General features: G+C 40.0%; 1 protein-coding gene across 6 annotated transcripts in view; it reads left to right on the top strand.

The window, feature by feature from the left end:
* The window catches only part of LOC124283962 (dihydropyrimidinase-like), a 139,203-nt gene that overhangs the window by 48,631 nt on the left and 63,468 nt on the right, over positions 1-27,104 (top strand). The window contains exon 1 of one of the 6 annotated variants that reach the window (XM_046720007.1): positions 14,270-14,730. The exons of the other annotated variants lie outside the window; for them this stretch is intronic. Within the exon in view, the coding sequence (XP_046575963.1) occupies positions 14,680-14,730 (51 nt within the window). The 5' untranslated portion in view covers positions 14,270-14,679. Of the gene's footprint in view, positions 1-14,269; positions 14,731-27,104 lie in introns of those variants that run through there. 6 annotated transcript variants of the gene reach the window in all.

The raw sequence follows: 27,104 nt of genomic DNA, 5'->3' as shown, positions 1-27,104 counted from the left end.
ATATGTTATGTTTGGGATTACACTTCAAAAAACACTCTAAAAACACCTTCTAAGTTGGTACATGAGTATTTTTTAAGACATGTGTATTTAATAGTGGGGAGTATCACTAGACAATACATTTGCTTTCCCTGAAAACATTATCTCATAAAGAACAATTTGTCTAATGAAACTAGGGGTGGGTATTGCAGAGAATTTTCATATTGCGATATATTGCGATGCGGAAGCATATATTGCGATATGTATTGCAATATATTGCAAGGATTATTTTTTTAACAAAAACTACTTATAATCGAGTTAATGCTTGATTATAAAGCAAAAACACAACAAAATCACTATGATTGATTAACCTTTTATAAAAACTTTTAATCATGACAAAATAAAAATGTAAGTAACATTTGGCACTAATGAAACAGGGAAAAGAACAATTCAAAAAACGGAAATATCCGAAGATTTCCGAGTGTTACGAAGTTTTCCGAATGCATGTCAAAATACCGGTTTTCGATCAGCATATCGCAATACGTATCATTTTCATGTCTGAACCGGTAAATACCGGTAAACCAGTTATATTGTGCAGCCCTAAATGAAACATCTGCTTGTTCACATCAGTAATGATGATTAATTTGTTTTCCATAAGTCCAGAGTTTAGCATCAGTGAGTTTAGTAACTGCATTCATCAATGAGGTCTGATAGCACAGTGGTTGATGCTGTTGCTTCTGGAATGATTTCTGGGTTTGAATCCAAGTGTACTGGTATAATCCTGTCCTAGGAGAGGGGTTGATGAGTGTTAAAGTGAGTCATTCAATATATCGATAGCAACAATAAACGAGATTTGTAAAAAGTCTGGATTCTTAAAAAACATTCTGACCCTACCCGAGAACTGCTTGAACTTAGGACTTGTGGCTAAACATATCGACTGCAGGTGTTCTTGTTAGGGCAGGGTTTGTATGCTACTGTTATCAATGATTATAAATGTATGTGATATTTGAAATACATTACACACCCATGTTTTCCTGCAAGGAATGGTGCATGTTTCATTTAAACCAGACTCAAAATTCCTTTGGCTTAGAAACCTGATCGTGCACAAATATTCTGAACAAAAAAGTGAAGGAGGTGAGATGAGGTGAAATCGGGTTTAACGTCATGCTTGAGAATAGTTCACCTATGACGACGTGCATGTGTGTGTATGTGGATGTGCGGCTGCTTGTACTAGCCGAGACTTAAGCTGGTTTTATAGTGTTAGCCCACTGAGATACCATGCCACAGTGAAGCATGAATGCTGACTCCGCATGAACACTGACTCCGAGCCGACCAGTCCTTGTTGTACCCATTAATGCCGAGCGCCAGACAGGGACCAACAAGTACTGTATTTTAACGTCTTTTGGTATGACGCAGTCGGGGATCGAACCCGCGACCTTCCACTCTCCGGGCGGACGCTCTAACCACCACGGAGGCGGTCCAAAAAAGTGAAGGATCATGAATATTAAGGAATCTATTAGTTGTTGCGAAGACTGGGCACACAATTTCTGCCCCCAAATATTCATGATCTCTAATATATCTAGTATATGTACTTCAGGTATAATTCTCAAAGTACTTGAGGGGCGGTTTGGTAGCCAAGTGGTTATGGTGTTGTCTCGTTACGCTGAAGACCCGGGTTTGATTCCCCACATGGGCACAATGTGTGAAGCCCATTTCTGGTGTCCCCCACCGTGATATTGCTGGAATATTGATAAAAGTGGCATAAAACTATACTGACTCACTCAAAGGACCGATATATGGTCGGTATTTGGTCTCTGCCCCACTGCTGTAAGTAAGTACCAGTTACTAGTTTGACACTGGTTGAAACCATCCATCTTGTATGACAGACAGATGTCCAGCAATCTCAGGAAAGTTCAAATATTTAATGACTGGGCTGCTCACTCAGATGAGACTGTTTTCAGCCTTGTTGTCTGTCGTGACAGTATTTGCAATCGGTTGTCTGCTGCAGGGCTCCAGGTGCCTCGTGTTACATCGATGTGGGGAGCTGGTGAGACATGGGTCAAGTACCTTCATATGGATGCTCTTTACACATACCTCATGTCATCACACAAATCAGATCGCCAGAGCAAGGGAGTGTGTTACCGACTTTAACATTCTGTTAAGCAATGCTGGAGCTCTTGTCCAATGAGTGATTACGATTTGATCATGTGAGGAGCGTTAATATTGTAAAAATGTTTTCCAGATACGAACTTTGTAAACTTTTATGCAATATAGTGAAGAAGCTTTATAAATAATAAAATAAATTAAGCATAAAAAAGATATCGTCTGACTCCTGATACTTTACTAGCTGACATGTTTAATATTTATTGTTCTAGACATGCACTTCTTCAATTAGGCAAAAGTGATTCATCCTTTCCAAATACTATTAACCGACAACTATTCCAGAGTATAGGCGGAAGTTTCGTGATAGGCCGCACAATACAGATGAAGGTATGGTGAAGTAGTTGGCCTTCCCTGGGTCTAGCGGCACCTTAACGTATCAACAGCTGGCGAATGTGAGCAGCTACCATTATTGTGTTACATCAAATATTACCATATGGTGGAATGAGTGGCCAGGAAAGTAGCATCCTGCTACATCAGGCAAGGAGGGGTACATATGCCCCGGGATAATTTCAGCATGGTATCAGTCAACACAAGAAATAAACTGGGTGATTTGAAACAATCTGACGATCAAGACTAAACATTTTGATGTAACGAGACTAAACATTTGGCTTATTGAGACTAAACATTCCGACTGGCAAGATTTACAGGAAATATAGACTTTGTTCTTGGATTCCATGACTGACTCAAGCGAAGGTAGATCCCATCTAGGTACAACTACTCACAGATGGATGCAAGAGGTGCAGTGTTCAACACACTCCCATACACTACTGACTCAGAGGGAGTTGCCTCCCTTTGACATGCCAGGAACATATGTTCAAGGGTTTAAATGCCGATGACCCCATTGTTGTAAGAGTAGACACAGTAGTACTGGCTCCTGTAGACTGCCGTCCTGAATCAACACTAGGGACAACCAGTTGTCTAATGAAGATGGTTAGCTGTAGCTCAGAGGTCATTTCTGTTTACAAACTGAAGAAGTTTGAAGAATGACTTTTGATGATAAATACAATCTTACCCTTGTGTCTTTGAATATGTAACATTTTAACATTTGTTAGTAAACGTTTGAAACTTTTATCTACTTGGATTGTTTTGTTATATTTAAAAGTAACTTGGCATGAGATTCTCTCTGTTACAACGCACCCATAGCTGCGAATTTGCCAATTTTCACTGATTTTGATCATTTATTGAACTCATGACAATAATCTTTTCAACGTTACAAATTTGTTTTACAACATCAGTTCATGTGTAAACAATACCTTTAAACAGTATGGAATATGTTGCAAATCTAGTTTAAAACAGTTGCCTGAAGTAAGTGGCTACATTTACACTAGTGAGTCTAAACTTTTGATGGGTAGTATATATACAATCACATGCACATTGAGGCTATGGGCAGCCAGGCGGTTAAAACATTCACTTGTCACATTGAGGTTTGATTCTTGTTATGGTACAATATGTTAAACCCATTTCTGGTGTCCCTGTGCCATGATAGATCGAGAGAAACTTTAAACCAAGTCATGTATTTCTGTACACTGAATTTCTTGAAAGGCACTTACAAGTTGGACAAAGACCGCCTCCGTGGTGTAGTGGTTAGAGCGTCCGCCCGGAGTGCGGAAGGTCGCGGGGGTTTGATCCCCGACTGCGTCATACCAAAAGACCTTAAAATATGGAACTTGTTGGTCCCTGCCTGGCTCTCGGCATTGATGGGTACAACAAGGACTGGTCGGCTCGGAGTCAGTATAATGTGTCTGAGTGGGGTATTCATGCTTCACTGCGGCATGGTATCTCTGGGCTAGCACTATAAAACCAGCTTCAGTCTGGGCTAGTACAAGCAGCCGCACATACACATACACACGCATGCACGTCGTCATATGAGTGAAATATTCTCAAGCACGACGTTAAACCCAATTCCACCACCACAAGTTGGACAAACAGGAATACATGACCTGATGAAGGAGCAAGAATTAGCTCTGAAACGTCTTAAAAAGATAAAAAGAAGTTGTTATTCATTAAACCGTGTCAAGCACACATGGCCACTACAGTGGTGAAAACAATGTTCAGCCCTAGATATCTGCAATACACTGACCCATTATATCACTGTGTAGACTTATATCACTGTGTAGACTTATATCACTGTGTAGACTTATATTGCAGTGGAGACTGTTTCAAGTCTACCAGGAAGTCTGCTTCAGCTATCACTGTGAAGGGGTTTCAGGTCACCCTGACCTACCTGGAGAAATGAAGCTGTTGTATTGTATTACCTGTTGCCCTAAAGGTGATATGTTTGATGTCGAATTGTGAATCAAACAATTTTAATGAAGACATTATTAGGACTTCATTAATTGCTACAGATCTGTGTCATCAGTATCATGTGTAGAGATACACAAGTAATTTTTATGATTCTTAATACCGTTACCTTGGTAACAACAAACTTTTTGTCTGTGTTGTGTTATTCCTTCTTGTGAGACAGGAATTTGATGTTTCTTACTCCAGTTCGTGAGTACCTAAGCAAGGAACCCTGGGTATTTCATGCAGGTCACATGACTCATCGTGTAGAATCAAGAGGAAAATCAATGTTAGATTATATCTATGACAACCACGCAGCACTTTCGGACATTGTCAGAGCTCATCTGTGAACTGATATTAGCCAAGACATCAGTATCAATAGTGTTGCTTCATGGCCGAGAGGGGACCACATGCGTCAATGGATAATATATGAATTGCCAAATATATCTTCATTTTTATATTCCTGGATGTCAGTGAGTTAGCCCAGTGTTAAATTTGATAAAGTCTTGGGTTTGAATCCCAATATGACTGAAGTCAGTGCCTGGTGTCTCCCTAATGTTGAACGAATATCCAAATAGAAACTTTGAAGCAAATTCACTCACCTACTGGAATTTGTTGGTTCAATCTTTCATCATGCCTATATCCAGTGACTATTATAATTCCATGTACATATGACCTGTGAAGATCTGGGTTAGAGGTGGCTAACAGGGCTGGGTGGTCAAGCTCACTGACTTGGTTCACACATGTCATATCCCAGCTGTGTAGATCGATGCTCATGATGTTGATCACTGGATTGTCTGTTCCATACTCTGTTATTTGCAGACTGCTGGAATATTGTTGAGTGTGGCGTTAAACAACAGCCAAACCAACCATGTACATACTGACTTTAGTTTGGATCTTGGACCCTTGAGCTTAAATTACAAAGTCCTGTTTGTTGTGCTGGGCTCATTTTGGATTCAATTTTTGTTTATTTTGTGGATATATGTTATCAGAATCAAACATCCCACCAGTCATGCATCGTTAAGGGAAACACATATTGCACCCATGTATGGAATCAAACCCATGGCATTGCTGTGATGAGCAAACACTTCAACCACTGTGCCAACCCACATCCCTGATAAACAAGGAACAGATACCAGGAAGCATGCATGACGGAATTGTAGCACCCATGTGAGGAGTCAAACTGGGTCTGCAGTGTGACAAGTCAACACTTGATCCACTGTGCTATCTCACCTGTCACATCTGGTGAACCGGTTGCATGAGGAATTAGCCTGAGGCAAAGGCTAAATAGGAATACCTCATGCTTGTATCACACCAGATAAGACAGCAATCTCCCTGGGGCTTGGCAATAATGATTTCATTGCTTATTAAATGATCAGGGAATCCAAACATTTTACAAGCCACTGCTTTCTGAAACTTTCAGTTATTAAACTGAATTTTTAATCCAAAATAACAGAAGTCTTTACTTTGGTCCTGTAAGTGATAAAGCATTGAGCAGCTAGGCAAGCACCTGTTTGCTCTTGGGTTTACTCTACAGTGCCATGTGGTGGTGATTACAGGGAAACAGAAACACAGCCATTAAACCAATAGTTTTATAGCAAGCAATCCTTGCACTGGTCACTTCAAGCAGTACAAATATACACACTACACATGATGGAGACATTAATACGTTGAATCAAACAAAATTGCGTCGTATTAATACAGAATATTTCGTATAAAATAGAACTATTTTTTTTTTAATAAGTTTGTATTGAACCATGTTCACTGCTTGAAATATTGAAGGTGGATCATCAAATGCTGTGAGAGCTTTGAAATTAAAGGGAGCTAACTCTTGCAGCCTTATAAGAACCATTTCTTGAAGAAATAGATATGGGGATGAGATGAAGGAAGCTCCTAGAACGTACCATTCAATGATCAGACTCAGCAGATGGATCAATACTGAAACAGATATTGTTTCCATGTCACGGGAAAATATTCTGATTCATAGTCATTGCATCATTGTGCATTCCAAGTCATGTCAATGTAGGAAGCTGCTCGATCAGTTTCTGAAATCAATCAATCACAAGGAAAATGTGCATATCTCTCTCTTATCGTTTCATGTTGAAGATGTGCCGTCAGACTTGTGGCATGATGACTACTCATAATCAAGAAAATTGTTCATTATATGCCAAAGTCGTCTCATCTTTCTGATCCTCGCGTACAACTTTGGCATAAAATATACAAATTTCTACAGATCAGATCTGTATGAATAAGACTAGACACGGTGCAGGGTGCAGTATGGAAATAGAATATGTTGTTACCATTACTGATGAATAACTTTGTCACAAGTTAACAGACTCTTCAAAAGCCGGGCGGTGAGGTAGCCTAGTGGTTGAAGTATTCGCTCGTCACTCCAAGACCCACCGGGCTCGATTCCCCACATGGGTACAATGTGTATTTCTGGTGTCCCCCGTTGTTATATTGCTGGAATATTGCTAGAAGTGGAGTAAAACTAAACTAGAGTTAGTACCAATAATGCCATCTACAGGTATACAGTGAACCCTTCTTATCTGACCGCCTCCGTGGTGTAGTGGTTAGAGCGTCAGCCCGTAGAGTTGAAGGTCGCGGGTTCGATCCCCGACTGCGTCATACCAAAAGACGTTAAAATTTGGGACTTGTTGGTCCCTGCCTGGCCCTCGGCATTAATGGGTACAACAAGGACTGGTCAGCTCGGAGACAGTATAATGTGTCTGAGTGGGGTATTCATGCGTCACTGTGGCATGGTATCTCAGTGGGCTAGCACTATAAAACCAGCTTCAGTCTGGGCTAGTACAAGCAGCCGCACATACACATACACACGCATGCACGTCATCATATGAGCGAAATATTCTCAAACACGACGTTAAACCCAATTTCACCTCACCTCACCTCACCTCACCTTCTTATCTGGACACTTGTGTTTACTCACATTTTGTTCGGTTAAGCGACTTTCCAGTTATTTGAATGTCGTCATTTAAGCTCCTTACCCAAATTTTATGGAAGCAAAAAATCTCTATTGTGCAAGTATCAATGACAAATACATGTAGTTCATTAATTATCTCAGAACTCGGAGAGTGAGTGAGGATGGTTGCAGAGTCTGTTTATCAATGTTCCACTCTGATCTGGGTCCTGTTTCACAAACCAATCTTAGCGCTGTGCCTGTCGTAAGTCTATGTTAAACTATAGGAGTTACGACAGTCGTAATGTTAGGATTGCTTTGTGGACTCCAGGAACTTCATACCTACATTGGAAATCAAACCCATGTCTTGGTGACATAAGCACTCACTTTAACCACCAGGCTACCCAACTGCCCCCAACTCTAGAGCAAACTGAAGATGAAGCAGTAAATTTATTCCTACTACAGTTATATGGATTTCCAATTTGTCATAAACTTGGATCAGCATTGATAGCTAGGTCACTGTGACCCAAGGAAAAGCATGTCTCCCATTTTTTATAACCTCCCAACTTCTTCAGTTTAACAATGAACTGGAAAGCTTTAGAGATAACTTATTTTTCAATTTGTGCTTTCAAGCTGGACACAGCAGTTTTATTGTTTTTTTCATAGGAACAAATCTTTGGAAAAAAATTCATCATTCTCCCATGGAAAAGAAACATGTTGCAGCTTGATATTAAAACAAATTCCAAGTAGTGTTATCAAAATTCATGATAACCAGCATATTGATTCATAATGGAACCGTGTTCAAAATCAATCCAGATAAATTATTCAGTGGCCTTCAACAAAACTTTCCACAATGCCATGCGTAAACAGACAAAGAAAGCAATTGGTCCCCAGTCCAGGCCTAACGTTATTCCACATCTAGCAATACAATACGAGTTTTCTGTGCATGTCATAACACATATATCTACCCTTGGGCTGTATGTGGACGTGTACAGGCCGTGGGATATACAGAATAGGCTGCAGATCTCACTGGCACCATCACGCAATGGAAACATTACTCACAACTGACTCATACTGAACTGCTGTTGGTGCTGTATGGCACCAGGGTTTGCTGTCAGGCCTCCCAAGTGATGGGAGAATATGGAAAAACTCCTCCTGTATCTTGTTCTGGGTGTGGTGAACATACACATATTGATATTCCATCATGATGATTTTTTAAATTTATGACTTGTTGGGGAATTATTTGAGGATTTTGTCTTTGTTATTTGCAGTAATTCTTCTAGAAAAAGTGAAAGCATTGCTTTATGACGATTCTTATCCATCGTTGTAGCACATAAGAAATTAAATCTCCATATTGTTTCCTGTTTCATAAATTTGAAATGAACGAGTTACAGAAGAAATGCTGAAAAGAAACGGGTTGTTTGATGATCACTGTGTTGTTTTCTGTCAATCAGTAATACTGTCAACTCTCGTTAATCCGACACTTGTGGTTGCAGAGAAATATGTCGGATTAACGAAAATGTCGGATTAATGTATTGGTGTGAAAATACATAAGTGAACAGTGTCATATCTATTTCAGAACCATTTGGATGAATATCATCATATGGTTACGAGCAGCATGATTGGTACAATGATCTTAGGTGACATTATTTACAGAGTTGTCTCCCTTAGATGCTGTGACATCTTGGTTGTGAGTTTGAATCCCAGATCAGCGGTCATAAACCTTGCTCTTTCACCAGTGCACTATGCTAGTGGATTTTGACAAAAATGTTGATGTCTTCTCAGAAAATGAGCACAATGCCCTGAATCTTGTGGTTAACCCTGAAATATTCTCAACGCATGCAACTTTACAGTTGTTAGACATACTTGGCACCACATAGGGATGGTATTTGTGTCTCAGGAAGATCGCGTTTCGACATCCAAATGTATATCAGGTGATCAAAACAATAACAAAAAACAGTTAAAGCTTAAGGCGTTGTAAAGACATTAAATTTTAGATACGTGTCTCCCATCTCCACAAACTGGTTAACTTCCAGTGCTACAAGAATCATTTTAACAGATTTGCGGCATTATAAACAAGCCTTTCAGTGTCAGCTTACAACATGATCCCATATGTTTATGCGCTCTGGGATAATTACACTAAATGTTCATCTGCCAATTTATGTGATGATAAAATAAGGAGACAAAATTGTTTGTTCATCCACTGATGGACTTTCATCTTGTTTTTCTGTTATGAATTCATCCACAGCGTTTTTGGCCTATATTAAGCTGATGAAGATATGTCAGTTCCTATACAGGCGTTCCCTGTGGGAACATAGGTCTCTGTCCCTTTGTTGGGGTGGCCATGTGGACTCTGTGGTCAGACCCAGTGATGGGGTGGATTGTCTGGTCCAGACTTGGTGGTGTGGAGTGTTGTTGGATTGTCTGGTCCAGATCAGTGATGGCCTGGATTATTGCTGGATTGTCTGGTCCAGAATCAGTGATGGCCTGGATTGTTGCTGATTGTCTGGTCCATATCAGTGATGGCCTGGATTATTGCTGGATTGTCTGGTCCAGATCAGTGATGGCATGGATTATTGCTGGATTGTCTGGTCCAGATCAGTGATGGCCTAGATTATTGCTGGATTGTCTGGTCCAGAATCAGTGATGGCCTGGATTATTGCTGGATTGTCTGGTCCAGAATCAGTTGCCTGGATTATTGCTGGATTGTCTGGTCCAGAATCAGTGATGGCCTGGATTATTGCTGGATTGTCTGGTCCAGATCAGTGATGGCCTGGATTGTTGCTGGATTGTTTGGGTCCAGACTCATAGATGAAGTGGATTGTTGCTGGATTGTCTGGTCCAGATGAGTGATGGCCTGGATTGTCTGGTCCAGACTCAGTGATGGCCTGGATTGTTGCTGGATTGTCTGGTCCAGATGAGTGATGGCCTGGATTGTCTGGTCCAGATGAGTGATGGCCTGGATTGTCTGGTCCAGACTCAGTGATGACCTGGATTGTTGCTGGATTGTCTGGTCCAGATGAGTGATGGCCTGGATTGTCTGGTCCAGATGAGTGATGGCCTGGATTGTCTGGTCCAGATGAGTGATGGCCTGGATTGTCTGGTCCAGACTCAGTGATGGCCTGGATTGTTGCTGGATTGTCTGGTCCAGATGAGTGATGGCCTGGATTGTCTGGGATTGCCTGGTCCAGATGAGTGATGGCCTGGATTGTTGCTGGATTGTCTGGTCCAGATGAGTGATGGCCTGGATTGTTGCTGGATTGTCTGGTCCAGATGAGTGATGGCCTGGATTGTTGCTGGATTGTCTGGTCCAGATGAGTGATGGCCTGGATTGTTGCTGGATTGTCTGGTCCAGATGAGTGATGGCCTGGATTGTCTTGTCCAGATGAGTGAGCCTGGATTGTCTGGTCTGGATTGTCTGGTCCAGATGAGTGATTGTTGCTGGATTGTCCTGGTCGAGATGAGTGATGACATAGATTGCTGCTGGATTGTCTGGTCCAGACTCAGTGATGGCCTGGATTGTTGCTGGATTGTCTGGTCCAGATGAGTGATGGCCTGGATTGTTGCTGGATTGTCTGGTCCAAATCAGTGATGGCCTGGATTGTTGCTGGATTGTCTGGTCCAGATGAGTGATGGCCTGGATTGTCTGGTCCAGATGAGTGATGGCCTGGATTGTCTGGTCCAGATGAGTGATGGCCTGGATTGTTGCTGGATTGTCTGGTCCAGATGAGTGATGGCCTGGATTGTTGCTGGATTGATGGCCTGGATTGTTGCTGGATTGTCTTGTCCAGATGAGTGATGGCCTGGATTGTTGCTGGATTGTCTGGTCCAGATGAGTGATGGCCTGGATTGTTGCTGGATTGTCTGGTCCAGACTCATAGATGAAGTGGATTGTTGCTGGATTGCCTGGTCCAGATCAGTGCTGGTTTGGATTGCTGCTGGTTTGTCTGGTCCAGATTCAATCATAAGGCTGCCCTTGCGTAGCTGGCATGTTGCTCAAGGGGAATTAAACCATAAACAAACAGTCTAGCTGCCAGTGTTTCAAACCCTTGCAATATGATAAACCTGAGCTCATAGGGACAACATGAGTTAGAAGTGTGTTTTTTTCAGTTCATTTTAACATGTGTTGAACAATATGATAAGTTCCGGAAGTTGACAGGGAGGGCCAGCCATATATTGTACCGTGCATCAGCAGGAAGTGTACTTCCGGTGAAATATTACACCCCTCGTATAACCAGCATGGCTATACACCGCCATTCACATCCTCAACTGTTGGTCGCTAAGGAAAATGGCCCCAATGTGTAAACAATCAAATTGTGAGAAGTCATTAGTTTCCTGAATATTTTCCTTTGTTTTTGTATTTCATTGATAAGTGTCCTTCTTAAAATCTAAATTTCATGTGAGACTTTTTTTAGAATAAATGTACTTGTTCATATTTCATTTAAGATTGCTGCCATCTAGCGGGAATATTGCTGAGTGTGTCAGTCAACAACAAACCAAACCAAACCATAAGTGTACTTCATAAAATCTAAATTTCATGAGACTTTTTTAGAATAAATGTATTTGTTCGAATTTCATATATAAGTGTACGTCTTAAAATGTCGATGTCTTGATAGAGTGTCTTTAGAACAAGTGTATTCTTTCATTCATAAGTGTATCTCTTACAAATATATTTCATGAGAGACAGTCTATGGTGGATAAGAGGTTCAATAAATACTAAAAAAATAAACCTGCAATCAGATACTTGATTATTTCCAAATACAGCATACCAGACACACACATGCATGCACACACTCGAAAAATATGCACATGCACATGTGCATGCCACACACAAAGGACTATTCACACATGTTCACATGCACGTACACACACGGCATACACACACACATGCACGATTATTTACAGCCCGCCACCATATAGCTTGAATATTGTTGAGTGGGGCGTGAAACTAAACTCACTCACTTTAAAATATCTTGGTAACAAACATTAATGATCATTATAAGAACTGTTACATTGGATCTTGTAAACAAACTTTAAATCCTTTCCAAGATTCACAATTAAAGGTACACTGCACTGAATTCCCTGCAAGCTTGACCACCTCCACCTCATGGTTGTCGGCAATAAAGAACCATCTGTTTGTGGAGAGACAGGCTGAAATACCATGGTAGATTTACATTTGCTGCAAGAAGGCTGGCAGAGTGGATCACAGGGGATGGGACGAAGAGAGTGATGCATGCGAGACAAAGCTTATAAACATTGTCAGCTTTTTAGAGACATCTGAGGAAAAACCCACAGATTTCATATTATCAGCCTTTTATTATGAGCAACTTGAAGTTGACTGTTGCATCCGCCTTTAAGCTATACAGTAAATTTTCATTTATTTTAAATCTTTAATTTATTTTTAAAACATTTTGATTGTGTATTTCAAACGGGTTTTATAGATGAGTTTAGGACCTTAACTCTGCAGTGTTTCAGTGACTGTTATTTTAGCTAAGGGACCGTTCATAATTTATGGCTAGGGGGTGTGAGGATGCTTTTTATGGAGAAGCTTAGACAATGTGAATGACCCCGCTATAGTTTATGTACAAAGTAAGTGACCCCCCTGCATGTCAAGTACAAAATCAATGTCCCTATCCCCCCCCTCATCAGTTTAAAGTATATTTTTGTAATATTTCTGCATGTACAAACTTTTACCTTCTCACAAAACACACACACACACACACACACACACACACACACACCATCATCACCATCATCATCATTACCACCCCTAGTAACAAACAACGAATTATGAATGTCCCCTTCGTAATGTTTTGATAACTTTTCTGATTTTTAAAGTAAAATCAAATTTGAAATGTATAATTTTTTTCTGGCTGTATATAAAGAATGCATGAATCATGCAATCTTCTAAGAAATCAATTGAAATTTGAGTACATCCAACCACAAGGTCAACAAGTATATATGACAGCACTTTGTTTTCACTCTTACTAGTTTTGGGTTTCACTTCCACAAACAAAACTAACTGTCATCAATCTACATTGTAGATTTCAATGTTTGATATTTTATTTGTTCAGAGAAATATTTCTTCCAATCAGACATACAATTTATTGGGAAACTATTATTTTGGACTAACCTTTAATTAAGGTTTGTTCAAGTACCTGAGCAACTGGCATGGGAAACACAGGAGATGCACCATCTGTCCTGAAATAACAATGATACACTAATTCCCACCATTTTGTGAGTGTCACTGAAATTAGATAACCTCTTGCCTCGGGCAGTAAACAACAATTGTCTTTGTGACTGTCTGGACGCCAGGAGATACTTCAACCAGCATGAAGCTTTTATTGAAACTGTATCTAGGCAACGCTGCATGCCATACAATCTTTAGGGAAGTCCAAATCAATATGGTTACTAATTTCATAGCATAAATCTTCAACAATATTATCTCAAACAGTTGAAGTCCCACAAATGTTAATGCCATGTTGAAATAAACATGATGGATTCGTCATAGGACCCCGAGCCGAAAAGCACATTGGTTCAACAAGTTTATTTTGATAACATTTTGTATTGGATTACGTGTAATTAATGATGTGGGTATCAGGCGGATGGAAGACATTCTTCGTGAAGTTATCAAAGCTTGATAAAACACGACAGATGCCGGCCTTGCACCCATCCCATCTACCGCTCTATCACACAGCAAATACTCCGTCAGTTCCTTTGTTCCAGTTGACAAAGACACTTATGTAATGTTATTCGACGCGCATGGCCATAGTGATTACCTAACGGACAGTTACGTACATTACATACTCGTCACAACCCGCACAGTCTCCCAGACACACGCTTGTTTAGAGACCACGTGCATTTATTATGAAAATCTGCCGGTGTCTATTTTTAGCTCTTCCGGTTGTGTTTAGCTATACCGGTTCCGGGGCCGCGGATGTAGAACACATCGATCGTAGCCCATATTCTAGTGGAAGGCAATTTGCATTGAAAACTAACCGCCAAATCTCCATTCCTCTGCAAGCAAGGCTGAGCGATCGGGCTGGCAGCCGTGTCGATGGTTTGTTTGTATATAATTGAATCATAGCTGACTTTTGGACAATACAGCCTTACACTACCTCACAGTTGCTAGTGTCACTAGCATAATTTTGTGCCGTCTGCAAGTGCAATTTTTGGATTTCATATTTCCAAAGCCGTATTTCCTTCGGATCCTTCCCATTGATTCGGTCACGGAGATTATTGTTTGTGACACCGCGTTCATCTACTGTGGATCCTCAGCGATTTAACGGCGTGCAATACTGTTTGTTTTTCACCTATGAAGATATTGTTGATTTGATACCAATATGCAAAGCCACGGACGAACGCCAGTGAAAAAGGTTCCCATTCATTTACAGGTATGTGACATAAATTACTGACTTCGTAATCACCAACAACGCTCTTCGGTTCACTTTTTACAAGAACATGATGGAGTTGAGTTCTTTGTACTGTGTTTTCTGCATAAACGGCATGAGTCTTGCTTTGTGATTTATGTTGATGAGATGATGTTAATTGCCCGGGTCACAGAGACAGAGTTAAATTTGCCCAGCGGTGCGTAACGGTAATACGACCTAAGTAAAGGACAGTCTGACCCATTAATGCATTTTGTTGCACAATGTGTTAACTAGTTGCAGTTCACAGCGATATCACCCAGTTCGTGGTGGATACAGGAAAACATGAGTTCAACATTGTTGGACAGGGAAACCACGTGTTAGAATTTATACACCACTCATAATATACCGGATTTACTCAATCTTTCTCTATCACGGGATCATACTGATGTCCAAATATTGTGCACATATAAATTTAGATCAGTGGTTAGATAAACTGTGGTTCCACATTATGTAGTTATAGATTAATGTGGAAAGATACTTGCATGGTTGTGTGTGTAAATTGGGGCATTTTGAGGAGGTAGTTCATCTCCTTCAAATCCCCTAGAGCTGAGGGTAATGTCTCTTGAGAGCTGATTTAGAACTCTTCTATTGATTTTAATACTTTGAAAGCTGATGAGACAATCAGTTGAATGTCAGCAATGATTGGATCAATTGGTGCCAGAATGAAAATGGTGCAACCTTTCTTATGATGTGGACCAGTAAGCTTTGCTAATGCCAACGATTTGTAGTACAAAATGTGCATGGTTGAAATTGACATCAAAGTCTTCCCATTCCTGTGTGTGAAATATAAAGATGTTCTTTGTCATAATTATATGAAATAGTTTTCGTCGGCTTTGAAAGAATATTCTGACAATTATGTGGGAATGCTTTGTACCTTCAGTTTTGTAAAATATTTTAGCCTTTCATCCTTGTTTTATTATCTAAAATTTTCCCACCCAAGCATAACTTACATGCTTGTTTATGTCACTGTATAACACATCTAGTCACACCCTCCAAATACCAACAGGCCATTTGCCATTAATAATCATCAGATGTCATTAGGGGCTTAGGAAATACCACAAGGTAATTCAGCATGTTGGGCTATAATTGTGGAAATATGTGTATCTTGTTTCAGGAATAATTTGCAGTAATTATCTAGCTCTACATCTGAGCCACGTAACATGGCAGTCCATTGCAGCAGGCCTGGGTTATAAACAACATTATACCGTACAGAGCGTAGATGCCATGTTTTATAGCATAGGAATGCATTGTTGATAAGCAAGGAAGAGTGTTTATCATGGAGCTCGCTCTAGTTCGCCATCGGAGGGGATGGTTTGTGTTTAGCGTAGGATAACGAAACAGCAACTGCTATCGTGTTATCAAATTGCTCGTAGTTAAAGTTTTAAAATCTAAATATTTGGAGATGAGGTGAGTCACCAAAACCCATGTTGCTTGTGTGGGATATCAGTATAGAATGAGAAGGTGTTACGAGAGACATATCCCTCACCCTTGGTATGTGTTAAATCAGGGAATAAATGTCATATTCGTCACTAATACATCTTAATGGCTATGAATAATATCTAAAAGTGCACCTCAACACTTCAGTGCAATGTTCAAAGTGTGCGAGACGCGATACACATGTTGACGTAATGTGTTTCTTTGTTGGATCAAGTTCTTTTGAAGTCCTACACAAAACTAGTTTAACCAGTTTTGGTCCTAAATGTCTGAAGGTGAAGAGAATGTGTTTTTAAAAAAAGAAACATTCATTATGGCTGTTTTTAATTCACTCACTCAAAATGATATTCTAATGAATTGGCAAAGACAGCATGAAATATGTGTGTGTGTTCATGTACATATAATGTCATTATTTTGGAATCCATAGACAAAGAAATATGAAAGTTCTCATATTGACCTGAAAGCTTTAGAGTTAATTTTAATCCCAGCTTTGGATCAAGAAGGGCCATGGCTGTCTCATTCAAGTCTTCAAGTTTCAATCCAGGTGTGCTCTGTAATCAATATCAATGCAGTACATCTCTGCAACGACGCCGTGAACACTTAATGATTGTAGACGTTTGATGTAGTGTATTGATTGGCTGTAACACATTGTACTACAAGTCTGCATGTTTAACCCAACACAGGATACAATCAATACTGCTATTTGCCCTTTGATGTGTTTAACAATAAGTGACACAATCGGCTGCATTAACCTCTTAGATACTGTTCTTTTTGACCGTCCTTCAGTAACACAGTTCCACCAACATCTTCTGGCAACCACCACCATATTCCATAGTTGTTGCTTCCTGACATTTACAGTTGTCGTGGAAACGACCTTGTCCTATATTTCTGCGGTTGCATGTGGTTGATCTATCTCCCTGCAATATCAGTTTCGGCCAATTTTTTCTTCTCTTTTTCTACCCCTGTTTCATGTCAAGCAGTTCCTTGGCTCCAGATCTTTCAACCCTGCAACAGCAGCCAAACTTGTGTGGTATTTGTCTCCAGGATCTAATTGGTTGGGACATAGCCTGCTGGTGTGTAGACAGTATATACAGACACCTTATACCATAGCTGGGTAATATAGCAGAATACTGCTGCTGCAACACTGTGAAACTTTGCTGGCATCCAGACTTTCAGGACACTTGTCACCTCTTAAACTATACATTTGAATACTTGCTCAGTTACAGTTTTGTAATGTTCTGTGAACAGCTTTATAGACTTTAGCTTTTCTTCACACATTCCAAGTTTCTTTTCTCATGGGGACACCTCAGTCAATGTGTCATCACAATACAAGCAGACAGGTGGATATGGCATGTTATTCCTCATAGCCTTTCATTTTGACCTTTGTGTTGCTTGATAAGTTATCAGGGTGAGTGAGTGTGTTGACCACAATCTGTCTTGTTGAGTCTCAATCACATACGGGTGCTGGGGTAGCCTAGAGGTTAAAGCGTTTGCTTGTCACTTTGAAGACCTGGGTTCGATTCCCCACATGGGTACAATGTGAAGCCCATTTCTGCTGTCCTGACATTGCTGGAATATTGCTAAAAGCGGCATAAAACTGAACTCACTCACTCAGTCACACATTGTTTCGGTTGCATCTGAATGATGTGAAGACAGAATGGAATGGCATTAATACCAATAGATGACACTGTGGTCTTTGGGCTTCGTTCTGCTTTAAGACTGGTGTTAAAACCCTGGTCTCACAACTGATGTTGCCACATGACTGATACAGGTGTTGTGTCCTCTCCTTGGGTCTCATGTTAATGTAGACCTGAGATCTCTTCCAGGCACTTGGCCAGACTCCACGCTTGTTGTCAGAGACCAAGCGATATATTCACACTTTTCACACTTATTGTCTTCTCTTCAACATCAACTTACTGCAAGGTTAATTTCATCATTTTAATGTTGAAACTTCTGAAATTAAATAAATTTGTTCAAGTTGACCAGTCTCAATATGGCTGAAATATTGCCGATATGACTTTAAAATTTTAACTCACTGATCAGGTTGATTTTTTTCACAAAATAGAAACCATTGTGTTATGATGAAGGATTCCAAGTTTGTATTGAAGGCAATATTGGATGTGATCACATTGGATGTTCAGCAGAGGGTGATACGAGACAATAGTTACTGTCCCAGGTTAGGAATAGGGAATGAAGCTCCTTTGTCCCATGTATTGATTCTACTGCCATGAAGTCACTCATTAAAAAGTTAATTAAGAAGTTAAGGAGACAACTATCACTATTAATTACCTGTAATTGTGTGTAAGTGACGTTAGAAGTTCATGCAGCTCATTCTTATTGGTTATTCATTTATTTTGAGGGCCACATGGTATCAGACAATATTGTACATGCTAGCTCATAGTATGTCACAATATGGTGCATGTTAGCCAGTGGCATCTGACAATATTGTACACATTAGCTAAAGCCATCTGATAATATTGTACACATTGGCTAATGTCATCTGACAATATTGTACACGTTAACTAATGTCATCTGACAATATTGTACACGTTAACTTATGTCATCTGACAATATTGTACACCTTAACTAATGTCATCTGACAATATTGTACATGTTAGCTAATGTCATCTGACAATATTGTACACGTTAGCTAATGTCATCTGACAATATTGTACACGTTAGCTAATGCCATCTGACAATATTGTACACCTTAGCTAATGTCATCTGACAATATTGTACACGTTAGCTAATGTCATCTGACAATATTGTACACATTAGCTAGCTAATGTTGTACATCTTAGACAATATTGTACATTGTACACGTTAGCTAATTCATCTGACAATATTGTACACCTTAGCTAATTGCATCTGACAATATCATCTGACAATGTACATACAATATTGTACATAGATAATATCATCTGACAATATTGTACATATTAGATAATATCATCTGACAATATTGTACATATTGGATAATATCATCTGACAATATTGTACATGTTAGCTAATATCATCTGACAATATTGTACATATTAGATAATATCATCTGACAATATTGTACATTGTACCTAATGTCATCTGACAATATTGTACATGTTAGCTAATGTCATGTGACAATATTGTATATGTTAGCTAATGCAGTCATTGTGACAACTGCGGCATGGTTGTGCATTCAAATGAAGGAGCATAAGTGGGTGTTTAGTTTTCCGTGTATTGATGGACCTAATTAGCATGGATGAATAGTACCAGCAGCCCCAGGCACTCCAAGCTGTTAGTCACCATTGTCCATTGTTAATCTTTGTGGAATGTCCGACACCATAGCTGGTTCTCAATCTTTGAAATGGCTAAGTGGGTTTCTCTTTGATGTTTAAGGCTGGAATTAATTGCCAGATTATACCAAACCGTCTCAATTGCTGTTGGAGGTTAAACTACTTCAGACTGGATGGACACATGTTTAGGTCTATCAGAGGGTCGTTACTTTAGGTAAACAGGTGGTAGGTAGCCTAGTGGGTCAAGCGTTTGCTCATCTAGAAGGCCTGAGTTTTGTTCCTCATGGGTACAATGCGTGCAGCTTGTTCAGGTGGTTCCAGCTTTGATATTGCTGGAATGTTGGTAAAAGCAGTGTAGACATTCTCACTCACTCTTTGTAAACAAAGATGTTTTTCAGTTTTAACTGGGTCCACATTCCTGGGTCTTTCTGCAGATCATGTAACCATAGTAACATACTACATTACCGATGCTTTCAACATGAACAAAAAGTATTTTTTATGTAAATTTCTTGTCCAGGCAATGTGTTGACTGTTTGTTTTAGGCTAGAATATGTAGTTATGTGTTGCAAACTGACGAATCAGCATTAACAGAGATTGGATGGTGACAATAATGTATGAAAACCTTGTATAATTCAGAAACTAATGAACAACTATACTGTTGAGAACCACACCGCTTGTCTCCTGGAAGTGCTTGAGAATATTTCGCTCATATGACGACGTGCATGTGTGTGTATGTGTGTGTGTATGGCTGCTTGTACTAGCCCAGACTTAAGCTGGTTTTATAGTGCTAGCCCACTGAGATACCATGCCGCAGTGAAGCATGAATATCCCACTCAGACACATTATACTGACTCCCGAGCCGACCAGTCCTTGTTGTACCCATTAATGCCAAGCGCCAGGCAGGGACCAACAAGTACCGTATTTTAACATCTTTTGGTATGACGCTGTCAGGGCGGACGCTCTAACCACCACACCACGGAGGCGGTCCTTGTCCACTGGAACATTTACAAGATACTAGGCTATTGTCACAAAAAATTGTTCTGTGACAATAAGTCCTTACTCTTTGTTCCTTAAAAGCACCATAATTAGCAGGATAGGGCTTGTTGTACCCAGTATACCCCACTCATGTAACCTATAATCTCTAGTCACACTTATTCCACAAGCAGGTACAGGTTTGTGAAGACTATAATTCTTCATGCCTCTGGGATTTTTGTGTTATGTCACTCACTCACTCATGCAGCAATGCGTTTGAGACACTTCAGCAGGCATATCTTCAAAGGTAGAGTTTAAGCCCTGCAGCCATAAATAAAACCTTTCAGAAGTGTTTTATGCATTAACAGGGGTTACCATGGTATTTTTAGAGCCTTAAGGCTGTTTTTTTTCCACAATCTTCAGGTGCCTCTTAAACCTACTGGAGAAGGTGTTTATAAGCTTTGATTACAAACTGCTGATTCAGCATGTGAACACCTTTTTCCACACAATTTCAAATATCATTATGCATGTTCTTTTATCAGTGTATTGGCCTGCCTAGTTAAACTGAAGTGATGATTTGAATTTTTTCTGGAGGTACAGGTCATTTGAGTATTTTAAACAAGTTTGATTGGTTATTTGTCAATTATTACGTCTAAATATTTGCTCATGAGTAATCACTAAACAAGCTAAGGAACACCATGTAGGCAAGTGGTTAGAGTGCTGGCTTGTCCCACCATAGATACAGGTTTGATTTTCCACATAGGTGAAACTTGAAAAAGCTTATTCAGGGATAATTCTGTAAGTTGTTTTTTATGCTGTATTCAGTACAGATATCAAGCCAGATTGTAAGTTATTGGTTTAGTAAGTACTGACTACAATATCCCAGCAACTGGTAAACATTCAACAAGCTGATGATTGATAGCATGAACACCACTTCTCACTGGCAATTAGGTCCCATATTGCACTCACTTAATCCGTTTATGCTTCATTTCTATGGTATTGATATCAGCAAATGAATTGTTATGCATGATCTATTCTGCAACAGAATTCCAGGAAATGTCTAAAGAGTACTGGGAATCTCTTAGCATCAGGCCTGACTCGTGAAGGTCCGGGTTAGAAATTGATCTTCAGTAACCCATGCTTGTCATAAGAGGCGACTTACGGGATCAGGTTGTTCAGGCTTGCTGACTTGGTTGACTCATGTCATTGGTTTCCAATTGTGCAGATCGATGCTCATGCTGTTGATCACTGGATTGTCTGATCCAGACTCGATTGTTTACAGACCGCCATATAGCTGGAATATTGCTGGGTGCGGTGTAAAACAAAACTGAGTGTGGCGTGAAACAAAACTCGGTCACTCACTATACATCAGGCCTACTCAAGGAAACATGCATGGGATACTGGGTATCTATTTTGGCCTGGTCTCCTCATGGGAGACCAGCATTGGGCTCTTGAAGACCTTTATACCCTGGAATCCCAACAGGGAGACAAGCATGGGATACCAGAGACCTAGTCTGCTGCAGAATTACAGGTTGACAAACATAACGTTCATGGGACATTACTTCCTTCCCCTTCACTTGACTTCCCAGGATTTTATCAAATTGTGAGTCTGAATCATATCAGCTTAACTGGCAGATTGAAGACATGAAAGAATCCACCTCCAAGATTGTGTTCCCATAGTTACCTGACTTCCTAAGAAACCTGTCCATCATGATCAGCTGACATGGTCGCATGTGCCATTACTTCATCATGTATCCATTAGCTCCTGATGCCATGTCTTGGTTCAAAGAATAAGTTGGCTATTTTCAACCCAAAATGTGATGTTATTTTGACATAGGTGTTGAAAAGGTGCCACTGTTGTTTGATAAATCCCCGGAAGACATTAGTGAAATTCTGCCTCAATTTCCCCCCAAGCACTACAGCCACATGGCTGGAACCTGGAGTTGAGGAGGGTTGGTTATGGCGAACATTTCACACAGTAAGGAGGCAGCCGAGGGAAATAGAAAGAATGCATGGAACATTTGGGAGATGAGTATGGGATAAACAGAGGCAGGGTTAGTGTATAGGGGAGGATACGTGTATATATTTCCCTGATACGGCTTCATCCCTCTGTTATTGCCTGGTCAGGAGATATCAGATTCAGGTGAGTGAGAGTTATTTTGACTCAACCTGGTCTTTGAGTGATTGGAGAAAGCATTATCCACCAACTAGACCACTAATTAGATTAGATGTGTTTAGCTAATGTGACAAATATTATTGATATTATTGTGACAAATATTATTATTAGTATTGTTTCTCTTAAAAGATATGCCATATTTGACATAAGAATCCAGTTTGAAATCCAATTCCATTTTTACTGGAAACGTAAATTACTTCATATGCAAACATGTTCAGTATTGAGTTGGTAACCGTCAGATGAGTTGTTGTGCTGAGTCAGCAACTTTAGATTTCATACGAAGTAGGATAATTGCTTTTTGGGTGATCTTAAGCATATTTTATCTTCAGAACAATAACTAATTAGCACAACATAAGATAATAGCAGATCTAATTACTGTTCTATGTGTAGCCTTTCTGTATGTCTCCAGGGCCATTCTGTTGCTGAGAGGAATATAACTCATTAAAAGACCTAGACTAGTGTCTGCCCAGAGTGGAATGTTAGTGGTTTGATCCTGGGTCACGTCAGTTAAAGATGGTACTTATTGTTACCCTGCCTTGTGCTTGGCAATAAGGACTGGTTGGAGTCTGTATGCTGTGCCTATAAACCTGACATGTACATCACAAAATAGTTGTATCAGTTATGATGAAAGCGGTGTGAAACTCACCTCACCTCACCTCACCTCACCCTGTTTCGTGTCCCTTGCATGTGTCAGTAAGGATTTGTTGCCAAAGTGGGATATTGTTTCCCAGGTTGAACTAGCTCCCCACACACACTCACTGTAAATGTCAATATGGACCCAGGCATTCCTCCATTGACTTGTGTGATTGAGATGCCCAGGGTAAATACACACATCAACCACAAATTAGGCAACTGAGGTCGCAGTGGACATAACAGTTACCCTGTGGGCTTGCTGTGTGTGGACAAGTGACGAAAAGTTTGGAGTAGGGTCATGGCAGATTCGGTAATTAAAGGGGCTCTCCAGTATGAAAGTTTTAGGTTTAAATGTGAATCAGGGATACAAAGAAAGGTGAGTGAGTGATTTTAGTTTTACGCCGCTTTTAGCAATATCATGGTGGGGACACCACAAATGGGCTTCACACGCTGTACCCATGTGGAAAATCGAACCCAGGTCTTCAGCGTGACATTCGCCCTCTCTATCCACTGGGCTACCCAAAGCCCCGTCAAACAATGACACCACCACCTCTTCCAAAGGAAAGAATAGATCTTAGTTCTGTATGACAGCTCCATCGTAACCATCTCGCCTTCATTTTTGGTCAGTTCTAATAACCAGTTGATAGATGGGGCCATTTTGTCCCCAGAATCCCCATATGAATCAGTTTGTGTTGTGTGATAGTATACCCTAAATTTGATTACCTTTTATGGTTTGTCTTGTGTAAGTTTGTTGTATGGTGGGTTGTATTGATTATTGAAAGATTTTATTGTACACAGTGATACATGTGATTAATAGTTTGTTTGTGCATTGCACACAGTGTTGACTTTCCTTCATTGTAGCACTTCCTAGAGTTACAGTCAATATTGCACATATTCCCCACCTGATATTGACTGATATTCATGTTATACACCAGATGGTTGTTGGGACAAACATGCACAATGGACAACATTGTTGTCATTTTTCGGCCAGCCAGTTTTACATTCAGCATTGCATATGGCATGTTAACAACCCACTCTGTTCATTACCATGTTGCATAACATCATCCATCATGTCCCCCACCATGTGCTGCATGAGGATATATACTCATGTCTGCCGGCAACCCTTTTCACTATAAATACAGGGAACACTGAAGACCTCCTTGCACATGCTGACACACGATCTGAAAAGAAAAGATCTCATGCTGTGATTGTGTGCCCATTCTCTACAGGAAAAAGGCCCCTCTTTGCATCTTTTACAATACCTCACAAAAGAGGTATTAGGTTACAATATGAGTACAGAGTGCTAAATAGATAGGGGTCAAGCATGAATTCACATAAATATACTATGTACAGGTTAGACCCCCATTTTGTATTATTTGGTCCTCTTGTGTTGTCCAAGTTCTTTTGAGGGGGTAGATTAATTTATTTTCTATGGAGCTGAATATGGCACATATGGGTTAATACAAGAGTTTATGAGTTTCTGGTTTGGAAACTATCTAGAACATCCACATGGGGTTCTTTGAAATCACCCTAAAACATGTACGTGATGTGGCTTTTTTAAAAGCTTTTTCTACAGGTGCAAGGTAAAAAAGGCTCTTTTTACAAGCCCTCAATATGTTGCTCTCAATGTCCCTTACGTTTAGTACCGAAATGCTCTATAACCGTACAAGAAGGTACAAGGAAGGACAGGTTTCAAATGTATTTTTAACATTTTATGGTTGACTTATCATAGGAATGTTTTAGAATGACAAAAAAGGCAGCTTCACTTGCTTTTATGTCCCAGTGCATGTGACTTATGCAGGACAGGTGGAGGAAGAGAGGAGGATTCACTGTGGAATCTGTCAGTGTGTATGATGTATATTACCTGGTATATACAATGTTTATTACCAGTTGATGGAGAAGCGGCAACACAGAGATGTGTCTCACCCTGCATCTGTGTTTTGTAATAATAAAATTACACTTGTCACACTAATGTGTTCAGATAAGATAAGGTTGTGTTACTGTTAGATTTGATTTCCTTACACATTGATCTGAATGTATTGTCTGATCAGAATATAATCCAAACGGAAGTTCAGCGATTGTATTTAAAGTCAAACAAAGAACACCAATAAATAAATAATCAATAAGATTAGCTCCAGGTCACACTTTGAGGTGTCACTGTGACAGCCTCAGCCATCATCTCTACAGATTGTCTCTGGGTCTGTTTCCGGAATGCTGGACGTGTTTAGAATATTTTGATCACCTACATCGTTAAGGTGATTACAGGTACAAAACCTGTAATCACCTTAACGATGTAGGTGTTCAAGGCTACTGTCCTAGGTGTTACCAGGGTGGGCAGGTGAAATACTTCCTGCACTGTGACCAGTAGCGTGTCAGACTTCGTGACTTGGTCAGGATCTAATGTAGGTGTCACTTGTTGAGAATTAACGTTTGATGTTTGGGAAGATCTTTCTCAGTGTTTCAAACATGTTTGACCTTCAGTGGGACTGAAGCATGCTGGGAATTACATGGGACTGACCATCCGGACATTTTGAATAAACATGATGAACAACTAAGCCAGTGTCGAAGTGCCACAGTCACATGACTGGCCTGTTATTTTCAGCGTTGCCAGGGGGATTCCAGAATTAAAAAAGCTATCATATTACAGCCAAATATATTTGTTTATCCATTAAGTTTGTCTTATCATTTTGTTCAACCTTTTTGAAGATGCTGAAATATGCTTAAGATGTTTTGTGTTGTTAGGACTTAAATTTAAAAAGGCTTCAGAAAAATAGCCTCAGTGATCCCTGACAGAATTTCTTGAGACCCATCCCAGTCATGTCGATGTATGACAGAAAGTTATGTATGACAAATAGTGTTATATTTTCACCTGGGAAATCATGTGAGAAACTGCTCCTAATCTGATCTGCTTTGCTCTCCTGTGGGAGTTCTTCACTCAGGGTAATACACTTGTAAAGCTTACGTTTATATTGACTTGTGAATGTAAAAAGCTGAGTGGGCTGTTCACACTGAATTAGGTATTTCTCCCACTGCTGGAGTCATAAAGGCTTTGTGGTGTATAAATAATCGTACTGCCCTGAAGGAGGATTAATGAATATTGACATGTGAAAGTACATGTTACAATATATACAATATGTCAGTGATGGGAGATCTTGAACGTGCACCAACAACTGTGAGATGATTGTTAAAAAAGGTAGAGGAAGCAGGGTAGAGAGATCAACACTGTACAAGGTTTCATGAGAGTTAGAATCATGTTACTACTTGATTCATGGTAATCGCTCCTTCATTTCCACAACAGTTAAAAGTCTGTATCATTGCTTCTATATCCCTGTGAGACATGGTATACCATTCATAACGCCCCGGTTGACTAACGCTGATGACTCATGATCTGTTCCTGCTTGTTAGAAGCTTCAAGGGTCATATATACCGAGTTAATTAACAGTTATTATCACTTATCTATGGTTAACAGGCGTTTATCTCCCTCGTCTGTGTGACAGAGCTTTCAGTAATCCAGCCTAATACATGTTATTATAGGTTTCACTGTACAGGGTCCACTTCTTCTCATCAAAGGGTCGTGTGTGTCTTGCCGATGAGTTTGTAAACTTTTACTTAATAACTTCTATGCCTGTGATGTCTGTAAACATCTTGTGACTGGCGTATGCTTGTGTATGATCTTTGAAAACCTTGCTCCATAGTGGGTCTTTGAGAATGTTTGGCGGAGCAGATAGTGAAATAATTGAGTGTTTGGGGGCTGTGACATGACCCTGGTTCTGGTAATTGAGGATGATATGGGTTGATGGTCAGTTTTTTCACAACGGTCTTTATGAATAGGATGGAGACAAGACGTGCAA

The sequence above is a fragment of the Haliotis rubra genome, unplaced genomic scaffold, assembly GCF_003918875.1.
Source record: "Haliotis rubra isolate DU_JTF1 unplaced genomic scaffold, ASM391887v1 Scf326, whole genome shotgun sequence".
Taxonomy (NCBI): domain Eukaryota; kingdom Metazoa; phylum Mollusca; class Gastropoda; order Lepetellida; family Haliotidae; genus Haliotis; species Haliotis rubra.
The sequence above is the reverse complement of the archived record's forward strand: the minus strand, read 5'-3'. Positions and strand labels throughout refer to the sequence as shown.